We start from the raw sequence: 17,112 nt of genomic DNA on the forward strand, positions 1-17,112 counted from the left end.
CTTAGCATTTTATAGTACTTTATATGTTTTAGTGCATAGCTCCAATTGACTTCAGTTGTCTCAATGAGTATTCAGCATTATGGCAAATATGGCCCCAGATATCTCAAGGTGAACATCCAGAAACTGCGGGAACACAATCAGTGACCACCTATGAAGCGTATGGTTTAAATGAATTGTTTAGCATCGGAGAGGCAGGGATAGAATGGTGTGAACAAAAAGAAATAGTGAATAGCTACCATTGAGCATCATCTATCTTGTGATCCTATGGGAAAAAATAGAATGTGATCATGTAATTAAAGACTGCATCATAATACACAGGCACAAGGATGCTGAATTAATAGTTCCCAGGCAACCTAAATTCTCTTATTTCCTAACTTTTGATTGCTTGACTTTCCAACCTTAACATCCTTTAGTTTTTTATATGTAATTGTATCTGAAATTAAGATACCAGAGTCCTAATTATTTTAGAAGCCTATTAGTACTGTCTTTCTATGTGTCTGATGCTTTGTACTAAGATAAAAATATGGACTTTTAATAACTCTGTTAATACAGGTACAGCCTGACTGTTTGGACAGGAATGCATGATGAGTACTCCATAGAAGACCTGCTCTACCTCAGAGAGAACTTTGATAAAAGTAGGGTTTATTATGATATTTTGGAACCACAAAACTCTGAATTCAGAAAGGCCATAGGAATGGAAGTATGAATATAAAGGAAATAGACACTGACACTGTAAATAGTAAATGAAACAATGAATTCACACTGCTGTGGCTCTTTTGGGTAATATTGATCACTAATTTAAGTCCTGATCAACTGAGGTCTGAGTATCGCTGGTATACGTATACACGGCCCTGCCTCGGCTCAGAGGACTGGACTAGATGAGCTCTCCAGGTTCCTTATTTGGACGTCATTAATTCTTTGTGACAACATATTATTGGACAAAGGTACCATGTCAATTCTTTTTGCAGCCTTTTCTTCGAGCATGCAATGAAGTACATCTTTTATACATGGATCAATCAAGCTCTCTGCTATGGTATGAGCTTCTGATACTTTTGCTACTCGATAGCTCATGCGGTATGACCATTCAAGTGCATTTTCATGATCAGTTCTTGCTTTGGATAAAAAACTGGTAATGTCACTTTTCCTCTCAGCTAATTTTCACTTGAAAAAATCAACAGGCTTGTCAAGTTGTGCAGTATGCCTAGTTTTTAAATGGAGCCAAAGTAGAGAAGGTTTGAGGCTGCTGTTTGCTAGAACATCACCACAAATTACACACAGTGGTTTTGGACGTTCTTGATCACCAGTGCACGTAAAGCCATTGTCACGGGTTGGATCACAGAAACCCCCTTGGGGCTGCCAACTGACGTGCCAAGACTACTTCTGCCCCTGCTTTCCCTGCTAGCTGGGGACTATAGAACCCTGCCTGGATGTGCCAGACACGCTTGCCGGCCACAAACCCAGACCCAGGTCTGAACCACATCCGACAAACTGCGAACTTAACTGAAAGCAGCTTAAGAAGTGTTCCTGTCTTTAACACTCAGATGCCTAGCTCCCAATGGGGTCCAAACCCCAAATAAAACCGTTTTACCCTGTATAAAGTTTATACAGGGTAAACTCATAAATTGTTCGCCCTCTATAACACTGATAGAAAGATATGCCACAGCTGTTTGCCCCCCACAGGTATTAATACATACTCTGCTTTAAATAATAAGTAAAAAGTAATTTTATTATATACAACACGTAGGATTGAAGTGGTTCCAAGTAATACCAGACAGAACAAAGTGAATTACCAAACAAAATAAAATAAAACACGCAAGTCTATGCCTAATACAGTAAGAAAACTGAATACAGCTAAAACCTCACCCTCAGATGTTTCAATAAGCTTCTATCACAGACTGGATGCCTTCCTAGTCTGGGCACAATCCTTTCCCCTGGTAAAGCCCTTGTTCCAGCTCAGGTGGTAGCTAGGAGATTTCTTATGTTTGCAGCCCCCTTTGTTCTGTTCCACCCCCTTATATGGCTTTGGCAAAAGGCAGGAATCTTTTGTCTTTCTGCTCCCCCACCCCCTTCTAAATGGAAAAGCACCAGGTTTAAGATGGATTTCAGTACCAGGTGACATGGTTACATGTCCTGTGAGACTCCAAGCCTTTATTCCTCCCAGCCTGACTCACAGGAAAGCCTGTCTGCAAACAGAGTCAATTGTCCTGGCTGATGGGAGCCATCAAGATTCCAAACCACCATTAATGGCCCACACTTTGCATAATTACAATAGGCCCTGAGAGTTATATTTCATATTTATAGTTTCAGATACAAGAGTGATGCATTTATACAAATAGGATGACCACACTCAGTAGATTATAAGCTTTGTAATGACACCTTACAAGAGACGTTTTGCATGAAACATATTCCAGTTACATTATATTCACACTCATTAGCATATTTTCATAAAATCATAGAGTGCAACATCACAGCCATATTTTATATAATCATCGTCATATTTTCTTTCATCCAAAAACCAAACTACAACTACTTTATCCATGATTTCGCTTAGAATTGCTCCACCTCGGAATAGTATAGGTGCTTCGTGGGAATTTCTGGTAAAGAACATTCATGTTGTTCTGCTTCTATTAGGAGACCAAAAGAGACTGGAGATAGACTTGGAATCTTTTCCATGGCTATATTTTTATTTAACAAGGCTAGTATCCATTTTGTTAACCTAGGATTGGAAACATGCCCATCATTAATTTTCCCTGTCAGCATGTATTTTAGAGGTGAATGGGACGTTTTCAAAAGTATTGGGGATAGTCCTACTAGATATTCCCAATGTTGCAAAGCCCAAACTAATGCCAATACCTCTTTTTCATAAGGAATAAATCCTTGTTCTACTCCATCTAGAGTCTTAGAAGCATACACCAGAGGTCAAAGACCTGTACCGTGGTCTTGGCTTAAGATAGCACTCATTCCAGCATTTGTAGTAGCCAATTGTAATACAAAAGGCTGTCCTACTTTTGGATATACCAAGGCTGGGGCTTGTGCTAATGCCTTTTTAAGCTGAGTGAACGCTTCCTGCTGTTCCAATCCCCATTCCCATTTCTTACCTTTCCTTAACTGGTGGCGGAACTGGACGAGCTAAGGGAGGCAGAGAGGTATGTTGATGAGCCTTTCCGGGACACTGTAGATTTGTCCCACTTCCAGTCAGACAGCCCCTGCACTGTTAAGGAGGATGAAAGGCTCAGAGAAGGAGAGCAGTCAACGGGAACAGAGGGAAACCTTCCCACAGTTGGGACCCTCCTTCCAGATGATGTTGGGGTATCCTCTCGCACTGAGGTTTCCTCTCCGGGGGAGGGAACTCCAGTCATTAGGAAAAGGCAGGTGTTAGTAATGGGAGATTTGATCATTAGAAACATAGATAGCTGGGTTTGTGATGACTGGGAGAACTGTATGGTGACTTGCCTGCTTGGTGCAAAGGTTGCGGATCTCTCGAGGCATCTAGATAGACTTATGTGTAGTGCTGGGGAGAAGCCAGTGGTTGTGGTACATGTAGGTACCAATGATACAGGGAAGGGTAGGAGAGAAGTCCTGGAGGCCAAATTTAGGCTGCTAGGAAAGAGACTGAAATCCAGGACCTCTATGGTGGCATTCTCAGAAATGCTACCAGTTCCACGCGCAGGGCCAGGTAGGCAGGCAGAGCTTCAGAGTCTCAATGAGTGGATGAGACGATAGTGTAGAGAGGAGGGGGTTAGATTTATTAGGAACTGGGGAAACTTTTGGGATAGGGGAAGCCTATACAGAAAGGATGGGGCTCCACCTAAACCAAAGTGGATCCAGACTGCTGGCACTTAACATTAAAAAGGTTGCAGAGCAGTTTTTAAACTAAGAGATGGGGGAAAGCTGATTGCTTCAGAGGCGCACATGGATTGGACAGAGACTTCTCTTAGAGGAGAGTCTATTGATAGAGATTCTCTAGGTTTTAGTCAGGAGGAGAGGATGAAAGAGGACAAGGTATGTGCCAGATCAGACAAGAAACATTCGTATAAAGAATCTGACACATCAGAAAAGGGCAGAAAAATAAACAGTGACAAGTTCTTAAAGTGCTTGTACACAAATGCTACAAGTCTAAAATAATAAGATGGGTGAACTAGAGTGCCTCGTGTTAAAGGAGGATATTGATATAATAGGCATCACAGAAACCTGGTGGAGTGAGGACAATCAATGGGACACAATCATTCCGGGGTACAAAATATATCAGAAGGACAGAACAGGTCATGTGTGTGGCTGGATGGGGAGAGTGGCACTGTATGCGAAAGAAAATGTCGAATCAAATGAAATAAAAATCTTAAATGAATCCACATGTTCCATAGAATCTCTGTGGATAGTAATTCCATGCTCTAATAAGAATATAACAGTAGGGATCTATTATTGACCACCTGACCAGGACAGTGATAGTGATGATGAAATGCTAAGGGAGATTAGAGAGGCTGTCAAAATAAAAAACTCAATAATAGTGGGGAATTTCAGTTATCCCCATATTGATTGGTACATGTCACCTCAGGACGAAATGCAGAGACAAAATTTCTCAATACTTTAAATGACTGCTTCTTGGAGCAGCTGGTACAGGAACCCACAAGAGGAGATGCAATTCTCGATCTACTCCTGAGTAGAGCGCAGGATCTGGTCCAAGAGGTAACTATAACAGGACCGCTTGGAAATAGTGACCGTAATATAATAACATTTAACATTCCTGTGATGGGAAGAACACCTCAACAGCCCAACACTGTGGCATTTAATTTAGAAAGGGGAACTATGCAAAAATGAGGAGGTTAGTTAAACAGAAATTAAAAGGTGCAGTGACTAGAGTGAAATCCCTGCAAGCTGCATGGACACTTTTCAAAGACACCATAATAGAGGCTCAACTTAAATGTATACCCCAAATTAAAAAACACGGTAAAAGAACTAAAAAAGAGCCACCATGGCTTAACAACCATGTAAAAGAAGCAGTGAGAGATAAAAAGGCATCCTTTAAAAAGTGAAGTCAAATCCTAGTGAGGTAAAGAAAAAGCATAAATACTGCCAAATTAAATGTAAAAATATAATAAGAAAAGCCAAAAAGGAGTTTGAAGAACAGCTAGCCAAAAACTCAAAAGGTAATAAAATGTTTTTTAAGTACATCAGAAGCAGGAAACCTGCTAAACAACCAATGGGGCCCCTGGATGATTGAGATAGAAAAGGAGCACTTAAAGACGATAAAGTAATCATGGAGAAACCAAACGAATTCTTTGCTTCAGTCTTCACGGCTGAGAATGTTAGGGAGATTCCCAAACCTGAGCTGTCTTTTGTAGGTGACAAATCTGAGGAATTGTCACAGATTGAAGTGACACTAGAGGAGGTTTTGGAATTAATTGAGAAACTTAGCGGTAACAAGTCACCGGGACCAGATGGCATTCACCAAGAGTTCTGAAAGAATTCGCATGTCAAATTGCAGAACTATTAACTATGCTTTGTAACCTGTCCTTTAAATCAGCTACTGTACCCAATGACTGGAAGATAGCTAATGTAACGCCAGTATTTAAGAAGGGCTCTAGAGGTGATCCTGGCAATTACAGACCAGTAAGTCTAACGTCAGTACCGGGCAAACTAGTTGAAACAATAGTAAAGAATAAAATTGTCAGACGCATAGAAGAACATAAATTGTTGCGTAAAAGTCAACATGGTTTCTGTAAAGGGAGATCATGTCTTACTAATCCATTAGAGTTCTTTAAGGGGGTCAACAAACATGTGGACAAGAGGGATCCAGTGGACATAGTGTACTTAGATTTTCAGAAAGCCTTTTGACAAGGTCCCTCACCAAAGGCTCTTAAATAAATTAAGTTGTCATGGGATAAGAGGAAAGATCCTTTCATGGATTGAGAACTGGTTAAAAGACAGGGAACAAAGGGTAGGAATAAATGGTAAATTTTCAGAATGGAGAAGGGTAACTAGTGGTGTTCCCCAAAGGTCAGTTCTAGGACCAATCCTATTCAACCTATTCATAAACGATCTGGAGAAAGGGGTAAACAGCGAGGTGGCAAAGTTTGCAGGTGATACTAAACTGCTCAAGATAGTTAAGACCAAAGCAGACTGTGAAGAACTTCAAAAAGATCTCACAAAACTAAGGGCAACAAAATGGCAAATAAAATTTAATGTGGATAAATGTAAAGTAATGCACATTGGAAGAATAACCCCAACTATACATAAAATGTGATGGGAGCTAATTTAGCTACAACTAATCAGGAGAAAGATCTTGGAGTCATCGTGGATAGTTCTCTGAAGACATCCAAGCAGTGTGCAGTGGCAGTCAAAAAAGCAAATGGGATGTTAGGAATAATTAAAAAAGGGATAGAGAATAAGATGGAGAATATCTTATTGCCCTTATATAAATCCATGGTACGCCCACATCCTGAATACTGCGTACAGATGTGGTCCCCTCATCTTAAAAAAGATATACTGGCATTAGAAAAGGTTCAGAAAAGGGCAACTAAAATGATTAGAGGTTTGGAACAGGTCCCATATGAGGAGAGATGATCGAGGCTAGGACTTTTCAGCTTGGAAAAGAGGAGACTAAGGGGCGATGTGATAGGGGTGTATAAAATCATGAGTGGTGTGGAGAAAGTGAATAAGGAAAAGTTATTTACTTGTTCCCATAATATAAGAACTAGGGACCACCAAATAAAATTAATGGGTAGCAGGTGTAAAACAAATAAAAGGAAGTTCTTCACTCAGCTCACGGTCAACCTGTGGAACTCCTTGCCTGAGGAGGTTGTGAAGGCTAGGACTATATAACAGGGTTTAAAAGAGAACTGGATAAATTCATGGAGGTTAAGTCCATTAATGGCTATTAGCCAGGATGGGTAAGGAATGGTGTCCCTAGCCTCTGTTTGTCAGAGATGGATGGCAGGAGAGAGATCACTAGATCATTACCTGTTAGGTTCGCTCCCTCTGGGGCACCTGGCATTGGCCGTTGTTGGTAGACAGGGTACTGGGCTGGATGGACCTTTGGTCTGACCCAGGATGGCCATTCTTATAGTCTTATGTATGTTCTTATGTTAACAACTGATACAATGGGCTAGCTTTTTCTGCATAGTTTTCTATACAATCTCTTGAGAAATTAGTCATCCCCAAGAATAACCTTAAAGTAGACACATCTGTTGGGGCTGGTAACTTTTGCAATAATTCTGTCCTTTGATTATCTTGTGTTCATCCCTTCTGTCCTAATGTTAAACCAAGTAATTAACTTGTTGCTGGCATATTTGACCTTTTTCAGGACTAACCTTGAACCCTGTTTCCCTTAGCTTTTGTAATTCTTGATCCAATATTTCTCAATTCTCTTCCTTAGTTTTTGTACTGATAAGGATATCATCTACATAGGATATGATGTTATCCTTATTCGGCATTTTATCCCACATTTTATTCACATGCATATGACAAACAGCTGGTGAGTTATGAAAACCCTGGGGATTTCTAGTGAAACAGAACTGTCATCCCTGAAATGTAAATGCAAATTTATACCAGAAGTCTGGATGTAAAGGTATGGCAAAGAACGCATTTGCGAGATCCAGGACAGTAAACCACCGTGCTTCTCCCATAATGGAAGCAATCACTTCAGGATACTTTGCTACTGCGGGAGCAATCATTGGAGTTACATTATTGAGGAGTCTAAGATTGATAGTTAACCTCCAAGTTTTACCATCCGCTGTTAGAACTGGCCAAATAGCAGCATTATTTATGTTCTGTTGTTCAACTATAACTCCCTGCTCCAAAAGTCCTTGAATAGTCTTCATTAAACTAGGTTCCGCTTCCTTAGGATATTAATATTGTCTTTGCAGTAGGGGATCAGGCCCATTAATCAATACCTCTGCTTCAGTTTTTCCACATTCTGCCTTATTAGTAGCCCAGACCTCTTTATGCTTTTGTGCAATTTGTAAAACTTCTGCTGGCCAATCAGGCCATTTTATTTCTTCTGCTGCCTTAATAGTAGCTAACCTATACCCTGCTTCTGTGACTATTGTTTGATCTATAGTTCTAATTCTATCAAAAGGTATCTTCCATAACACCTTATTTACTAAATCTACTGTTACTCTAAGCTTCCTAAGTATATCAACACCAGTTATTCCATCACCATCCAAATTCATCAAGCCAAACTGTTCCCTTCCTTGTTTTGTTCCTAATTGAAAGTGAACCGGAGCACTAAACAGTACCTTACTCGTTGCTTCATTAAATCCTTGTAGCTTCCTAACATTACAGGAGGTCCAAATACATTTTTATTCTTGGTACTTACTAAAGAAAATGTGGCACCTGTATCTATTAACATATTCTGTCCAAACGCTCCCCGATCAAATTCCACATAAACAGTGGGTCTCCCCCAGTCATCTGTTTGTAAATGTGCTACCAAGGTAGCATGATCTTCTATTGATACTGGGGAGATAGGGAGCGCTCGGACTCAGTATGCCTGACCTTTAGGGTTAGGTGGAGCTGTAGGCATGCTCCACTCATGATTCGCTAAACTTTGAAGTAGTTCTTCTGTAGATAACCCATGAATTTGTTCTTTAGGTTCATATTGTAATAATCTCTTCCAGAGCCAGTTTCTTCCTTCATCAAACCTTTGTTGCTCATAAGGAGCAAACTTTCTAGTTTGATTTTCTTCTCTTTTTAATCCCTCCTTATTCTTCGTGCCTTGTGGATTTTCCTGTCCCTTTGGATCATTATTAGAAAAAGTTATTACTGGTACTTTTTCGTTCTTCCCCTTAAGGGGCAAACTTGTTTCCCTTTGTATTTCATATAATCTTTTTGCTTTTTCTTTTATATCACGTAAAGGAGTCTGGAGGGGATCATCAGAAAGTGTAGCCATTCTTATTGCTGGATTAAATCCTAACAATAATACTCTTTTAAATTGCAGGACATCATATAATATTAATCTGCCTCTCTGGGGAATTCCTGAATGTTTATACAGTAATCTTTTTCTAGCTATGTATGACTCTGGCCTTTCCCTTTGTCATTGCTTTTCCTTATGGAGCCATACCACTGGGTCTTCTCCAGGAAAGAAAAACTCCCTGAGAGTTCACTCCCTGTTAATCCAGGCATTCCTGATGTTTTTGCCAGCCATCCAACTACTGTATTCCTATTTAAGGAACCCATAGATTTCCCTAAAGCCCTAACCCAGGGGTTGGCAACCTTTCAGAAGTGGTGTGCCAAGTCTTCATTTATTCACTCTAATTTAAGGTTTCGTGTGCCAGTAGTACATTTTAACGTTTTTAGAAGGTCTCTCTCTATAATATATAACTGAACTATTGTCATGTAAAGTAAATAAGGTTTTTTAAATTTTTAAGAAGCTCCATTTAAAATTAAATTAAAATGCAGCTCTTATCAGTTTAGTGTGATCCTTGCCCTTGCTTTTCCTTGCTGAGTTTTCCAATGTCTGGCACGTATTTGGATACTTTAAGCTGCACACAGCTTTAAGCCGCTCCAGCTCTGCTCCTGCACCAATAGTGACTGCTCCAGCTCAGCTCCGACTCCGCTCCGCGCTCCGACTCAGATTAATTTTTAACTAAATAAAAAAGTGCATACTGTAATTTTGAAAAAAGCGTTATTTTTATTCAGACTTTTAAAACAATTTAAATGTCATCAACCATGATACAAACTAGAGTCATTCATAATTCATTCTGTAAAAAATTGCAGCAATCAAGTCGTCTTTCACAGCCTGCCGCAAATCATTTAAAATTTACTTTAAAGCCGAAAACAGTCGCTCTACATTAGCTTGAGTTGTTAGCGTACTCGAAGCAATTCTACAGGCAGCCTGAATGCGGCGTAGGTAGCTCTGAATGGCCTCAAAAACAGACTTAACTTTTAGCCTACCAATAGACTCCATCGCCTCACAATCTTACCGAAAGTTTCTCTCGAATAATGCTTCATTACAATTATGAATTGCAGAAAATCACCGGCATCTGTCTTATTTATCCAATTCCTTTTCAAAGGCGTCATCTTCTGAAGAATTGGTGCTTAAATTATTTCCATTTCCCTGTGATGGTTGAAGACATCTCAGGGATGGACGCTTGAACAAGTTCGGAGTGGAGGCGGAAGTTTGAGAACAGCCTACTATTTCTGAAGGATGTGAACTTTCTGAAACCACAGATTCGATTGTTGATGACTTTTTTTGTTTTCTTCAACCTCTTTTGCCAAGTTCAGATGTAGCAATAGATTGTTTTTCGAGTCGTTGAGCAATATCACAGTGCCCTTCCTTTGCCTTTGGTATTTCCCTTGAGGTAAGAAGAATCTGATACCGTGGGTCAACATAAGCTCCAGCAAGGAAATGAGTATTGTCAAAAAGCTTCTGCAATTTGTCCACCTTTTTGTCAGGAATTTTGACAGTTTTCGCCATTCCTTCATTAAAACTCCCGGGGTTACATCGACAGCTTGAAGATTCACGGTTGTTTGGTTTGGCTTTGCCAAGAGGTCTCTCAGGTTCTTCTCTTCATCCCATTCAGCTTTTGTTAACTTGAGTTCTCTTGTTCCAGCAGCAGCCACTTGTCCACAGTAAGATTGAAAAACGAGAAGCCGATCAGTCATTGCAAGTGTTGAACCCCAGCGAGTCACAGTATCCAATGATTGAGTTACCCCATGTAGATCAAGCAGAACACTTTGAATACTTGGGTTCATAGTTTGACAATAACTTGTCGAATTTTTGCCAGAAATTTCTTCACATGTTCTTTGTTCAGTCCATACCAGATTGCCAACTGAAGAGTGTGAATACCACACCTCATCAGTTGGACTTTTGAGTTGTCCTCATGAAGCCATGTTGGAAGTATGAGGCAAGGGTCATTAACCCATTGCACAGCAGAATCCATGTTGAGTTTGATTTCATCCATTCCTTTAGTTCCTTCATCAGGCAAAATAGTTTCAGTTCTGTCCACATCCCTGTTCTCAGAGGTAGAAATGGTTTCATTGTCCTTGCTGAAGTTTTTGATGGCACACGTCATGTTTGCTGCATTGTCAACGCAGATGCTCAGCACTTGCATTTCACTGATCCCAAATTTTTCTAAAATAGTTTTCACTTGACTTTTCACGTACGAAGAATTGTGACACCCTTCAGTGTCGATTATGTCCAAGGTTTTTACCACAGCTTTATCTTTTCCTTCTTTGTAGTACTGAGCATTGATTGCAAGGAAATCTGTTTCCACGGGTTGCCGCATCCATTTTCTGGTAGCACAGTTTTTGCTCCAAAGCTTTCTTCAGCTCTTTGCAACCAGACTCAGCTGTGCTGACAACTAAATGATGAACCGCATTGTGCCCCGTCGAAATGCCAAGCTGCCGAACCATTACACCAGCAGTTTTTTGGAATCCTTTGTTCTTTAGCCTAAAGGTAGTGAGCGGTGTTGCACTCAAGCAAACCATTTCCATCAGACCTTCACGCAAAGTATTGGCATCCATGCTGACTGTAATCTTTGAGGACTTCAAATATGAGTCAAGTTTTGTTTGCTCAATTTTGGGCTTCTTTTCAGATGAAGCTCCGCAAAAAATCTTTTCTTCAGGAGTTTTCAAATAGCCAGATGAATGTCATTTAGCCACGTCAGCTTTCTGTTTTGCCTCATCTTCCTGGTCCTTTTTTGTAAGCAGAGCTGCATAGTTTTCAGGATGGTTACGTTTTACATGCTGCCAAAGGTTGAAACTTTTCACAGCACTAGCTTCACTTGTCTTGAAGCTACATGGTTTGAGCTCTTCATTCACTTCCTTTTCCACCTTGCACGTTGCTGATTTCTTCTTGGCTTTTCAAATTCAAAAGTAAAGACATCGTTGAGACCCTTTTCCGTAAATCGACTATCAATCATGAGGGGCAGATTTGATTTTTTGTTGAAGCCATGGACAAATCTTCTTGTGCTGCTAGCGTATCCAAATGCTTCTTGTTATGATCTTTGAAAAGCAATGAACAAAAAAAGCATTACATTTTTTTATAATGTGCCTGCTTGTGATATCTTAACCACTTAAGGTACTTCAAATTTATTTTGGATTTTCTGGACAAAAATGATGGCATTTTCTTTTTACACAAAATTATTATTAAAGTATATTTTAATATTTTAACATGTCTCTTGCAGTTTTAATGAAGTAAGAAGTATTTTTAATATACATAATATAAATTTTTATTTATAAATTGCAAGTTAGTTTTTCTTATGAAATTTTGTGGTAAAAATATTCAAAATATTTTCCAAGTTTTTAATTACTATCTCAAAAATGCTTTAATATAGATATATCAATGAAATTTGGTATGTGCCATAGCATTAGTACATGCTATCGCTGTTCTACAACATTAATTGTTGGGAAGTAACGAGGCTACAAGTTACAAGCTTGAAAATAAACTTTAACGGAAAAGCGGATTCAAATTGCAAGCGCAGTCCTTTTAGTAAAGAGAGCAAATTTTCGGAAATATGTTTTTGCTTCATCAGCCTGAATAGATTATACAAGTTAGAGCAAATAACAGGTTCTATCTTGTATAATGTTTCCAGCCTGATGAAGGAAAAACATACTTCCGAAAATTTGCTCTCTTTACTAAAAGGACTGTGCTTGCAATTTGAATCCGCTTTCCCGTTAAAGTTTATTTCCAACGTTCTATCATACAACACCATTCAAATAAAATTATTTAAACTACAGTTGTCGTGAAGTGGGGGGGCTGGGCCAATTTTATTTAATATTTTTTAAATTTTCGACTGTTTAACAGATACGACCCTGGAATATGATTTGATGCTAAAACATGCATTAAAATGATACTCTTAATTTATTTTGTATAATTAACCGTTTCCGAGAAAACTGTTTAAAAATTTTAATCTGCTTAGATGCTTAGAATGATACAAACAATTTTACTTATTACTTATTTTTCAACTTTGGAACCATAAATTTTAAATGTAATAATAAATAGTAACCAAAAATTACTAACTTACTATGGAACATAATATTACCACTCATAGTCGGGGCAGTTGACAACAAGCCTTTCTTGAAATATGAAATAAAAATGACCAACTGCCAGTTCGGGACGCCTATGGTTTAAATAATTTTGGATAATGTAATATGGTAGCACATACTAACGCTAAGACACAGACATAATTTCATTACTTTATATTAAAGCGTTTTTGAGATATTCATCAGAAATTAACTTTTCATCACCTCCTTGAAGGGATTGTAGCTCCCTTAGGAAGAATTTTAGGATACGTGTTCACAGAAACGTTTTTTCTTAAAATGACCTAAGGATTCACCCCCAAAGTTGTGTTGGACATTTTCCAATCACTCTGGATATATCACAAAAATCACTCCTAATTTATGCAAACATGTTTACTGTATATTTATATGGCTGCTGCACGCTACTTTTTCAGTAAATTTAAAATTACAAACAACGCTACCAAAAGACCGTTGAACAGATGACATATAAAATAAGTCTGCCAGAGTGATACGGGAGCATGTACAAATGAACAAATGTACCAGTAACTAGAGCCCATGTGAGAAATGATCTTAAGTGGTTAATATCTCTTGCAATATCTTAATATGTCAATAAACAAAAACATTATTTTTTTGCAGTATACCTGTTTGTGATATCTTAAATGTTGCGTCTTGCATCACACTTTTCCGTAGTCACAGCACTCGATGCATCTCTTTGATCAACCCTTACAAAAGAAGTATCAACACATACTAATCTAACTATCTAACTAATCTACGCGAGTACGTACTCGCCTAACCTTGGCACAAGGGTGGGAGCAGTCTGCAGTGTTGCCGGATGTCTGATAATTATCTGATTCTTTAATAAAACATATCTCAAAAAAACTTTCTAATTTTGTATCTGTACATTAGATCTTGATTTCGGCTGAAGTGAGAAAAACTGTGACATATTACGTAAAGTGGTAAAGTAGATGTTAATATCAATTGTTATACAATCTGAAACTTTTTGGCACCTTTAGGACTTTCTTGCTAAATATCATTCATTTTGGATTGAAAATGAAAAAAAAAAAACTGGAGCAGTGGAGCAGTCAAGATTTTCTGTGCTCTGGCTCCGCTCCAGCTCCGGGCAAAAACCTGCAGCTCCACTGCTCTGCACTCCAGCTCCGGGTTCCGCTCCAAAGCCCTGTGTGTGGGAGCACTGTGGGCTTTCATGGTGGAACCCCCATACATGATCTTCTTTGAGGATAAAGCCTCCCTCAGACCACACCCCTAAACCCCACAAAGGTAGAACACATTACACACTTCATAATTTTAATGTTCGGAGGCATTAGCTTCTTACAGAGACAGGACTAAACCATCCCATAAATCACCCAGACTGTTTCTATCCATCACTGAATGCTCCAAAAGGAGCACCATCTCTAAGCAAAGACTTTCCACGTAGATCCGTAATCACACAAAACTCTATCATCAGTGCGACTGCCAATCCCTCCTGGGGATTCGCTCACATCCCACTAGAGCCTTATCAGCCTCCACGGCTTCCCTGCATAATATACCTATCTCGGATGTTTGTACAGTTGCTGTCTGGGCCTCAGCCCATATCTTTAGACAGCACGATGCCGAAGAGCAACAGGCAACATCTGATACCTCCTTCGGATGCTCTCTTCTATCAGAAGTCATGACTTCTACTCCGAAGTCCCTCCTTCCATCGGAGGGCACTGCTCTGAAGTCACTTAAAGTGGAGCACCCACAGGGACAGCACTCGAAGGAAAAAGAGGTTACTTACCTTGTGCAATAACTGAGGTTCGTCGAGATGTGTGTCCCTGTGGGTGCTCCACTACCCTCTCTCCTCCCCTCTACTTTGGAGTTTCCTTATTAGTCTTTGCAGTAGAGAAGGAACTGAGTGGGGGTTGGTTGCACAACGTTGGTTAACTGCCTGCAGCAGCACAAGGCAGGGACCACGCATGTGCGACCCAACCAGGTTCTGCTACTAAAAGTCTCCGACTACGAGCACAGAGGCGCATGAACACCTAAAGTGGAGCACCTTTAGGGACACACATCTCAATGAACCTCAGTTACTTCAGAAACCTTCTCTTTTATGCAATAGGGAGTGCTGTACCCTCTTTGACCTTGAAATAAGGCTTTCAAACTTTAGGGTTTAAAATAGCACCTTTAGCCCAGTGATACAAGGACGCTAAATTTGTTACCCTAAATTTTAGATGCCAATTAAATTAGCCTATGATAGCACTTCTAATTTAATAAAAGGGTAACAAGGTTGTGGCCCGCCCTAAAGGAATTGACAGGGTGTTACCAGGGGGTTTGTCTCCGACCCACAGAGGGCTCCCCAGAGCAAGCTAGTTGTGCTGACCCCTGAAAGGACATGGCTACATCCTTCTGTTCGAGGATTGACACACACAAGCAGGAATTCTTCGAAAGCAAAAGAATTATTTATTTAACAGAAATAAAAAAATTACAGTGAGTTTAATAAAGCGAGAAAAAATACATAGGATTTAATAAAACAAAATAGAATCACATTTAAGAATTGTACAGTAAAGCAACGTAGCAAAAAAAGACAGACTGCACAAAATATCTAACACATACAGAGAATACAGTAGTTTCAATGTAATAAGCATATAACGATCCTGCATACACAAAGGCTTTAGTCTTAATGTTACAACCTCATACCTTACTTAATACAATGTAGTATACACAGCCTCTATATACACATACAAGAAACCATTGTCATGTCACAGACTTAAAAAAAAATTACCTAACATTAACCTTAACATTTAACACTAAATATTTAGCATTTAATATTTTTAACATTTAATATTTAGCATTTCATATTTAACATTTAATATTTAGCATCCTGTGAGCACTGGCCAAGCGGTCATAGGATGGGTAGGGGAGATCTTATTCAGAAGCAGGCATCCAACTTTATTAACAGACACACCCAGGCACTCTTAAAAGAAATAATTAGACTTACACTTTTACACCATCTGACTCATCTTCGGTCCTTCTGCTTTGTCAGGTTCAATGGTGCCAGGGCTGGAGATGGTGGTTGCTGTTATTTCTGCAGGTTGCCATGGCTGTCTGTCTTGGAACTGGTGGGGTTTGCCTTTACAGGTAGCTGCCTTCCAGTGGCTGAGCAACCTTAAAGCTGCTGCCTTCTAGAAAGTTCAGTTGCTGCTGCTCCTGCAGGTAGAGCTGCTTGATTGAGCTTCTGTGAACGCCATTGCTGTGGTGACCTTTGGAGTTCTGCTACTGCTGCTGCTGGTTTTCCAGGTAGCTGCTTTTTCTAGAGCTGTCTGTTCTTCTCCTCAGGTAGCTTCCATTCTTCTACAAAGCCTCAAACCCACTACACTTCAGCCTGCTAGCTGTCAGCCTTATATACCGTTTGCTCTCTCAAGGTCAGCTCATCTCAGCCAATCAGCTTCTAGCTCTTCTAGCTCCTCCCCTGATGTCATCCTATTTTTAGATACAGAGCTCTTCCCCCATGATGCTATCTTTAGAAAGCTAAGCTCCTCCCTCTGACACCATCTTGGATAGAGCTCCTCCCTCTGACCTATTTTTAGCAAAGCAAAGGTCCTCCCTCTGAAGATCGAATTTTCCTCTCTCTAAATTTAAACTACGTCATCCCTGTCTCTGCCATTTTGATCTGCCATGTTGGATTTTCTGATTTAAAACTATAATTAATTTCTACTTTCTAAAAACTTAATCTTAAAATTAACTGCTGTTTTATGCAAGTCAAAGTGTCCTGCTACTCTCACCCCTTTAATTATGCTGATTGGGAGAAGTGAGTTTTACGGTGTCTTTAAATCCCTTCCAAGGTTTTTCTGCAAGCCTCTGTTAAGATGCTGCAGGGTATCTCAGAACATTCAAAGCAAAATCTCTCATAACACTGCTGTCCTTGAAACGTAAATGCAAACTTATACCAAGAATCTTGATGTAAAGGTATAGCAAAGCATGCATTTGCCAAATTTAGAACCATAAACTTCTGGGCTCCTCCCATAATAGAGGCTATTACTTCTGCATATTTAGCTACCACTGGGGCAGTTATTGGAGTTACCTTGTTCAGTGGTCTGAAATCAATCTCGAGGTTTTACCATCTTCTTTCAGAACCAGCCAAATGGTTGCATTATTTTTACTTTGTTGTTCTATTAT

At 39.6% G+C, this 17,112-nt stretch overlaps 1 protein-coding gene across 4 annotated transcripts in view; it reads left to right on the top strand.

Moving 5' to 3' along the window:
- The window catches only part of FAM151B (family with sequence similarity 151 member B), a 41,005-nt gene extending 38,627 nt beyond the window's left edge, over positions 1–2,378 (top strand). For all 4 annotated transcript variants that reach the window (XM_074952787.1, XM_074952786.1, XM_074952788.1 and 1 more), the window contains one exon: positions 553–2,378. In XM_074952787.1, the coding sequence (XP_074808888.1) occupies positions 553–706 (154 nt within the window). In that variant the 3' untranslated portion in view covers positions 707–2,378. The remainder of the gene's footprint in view (positions 1–552) is intronic.
- Positions 2,379–17,112: the final 14,734 nt, after the last annotated feature.

This window comes from Natator depressus, chromosome 5 (assembly GCF_965152275.1).
Source record: "Natator depressus isolate rNatDep1 chromosome 5, rNatDep2.hap1, whole genome shotgun sequence".
NCBI classification, from domain to species: Eukaryota; Metazoa; Chordata; order Testudines; family Cheloniidae; genus Natator; species Natator depressus.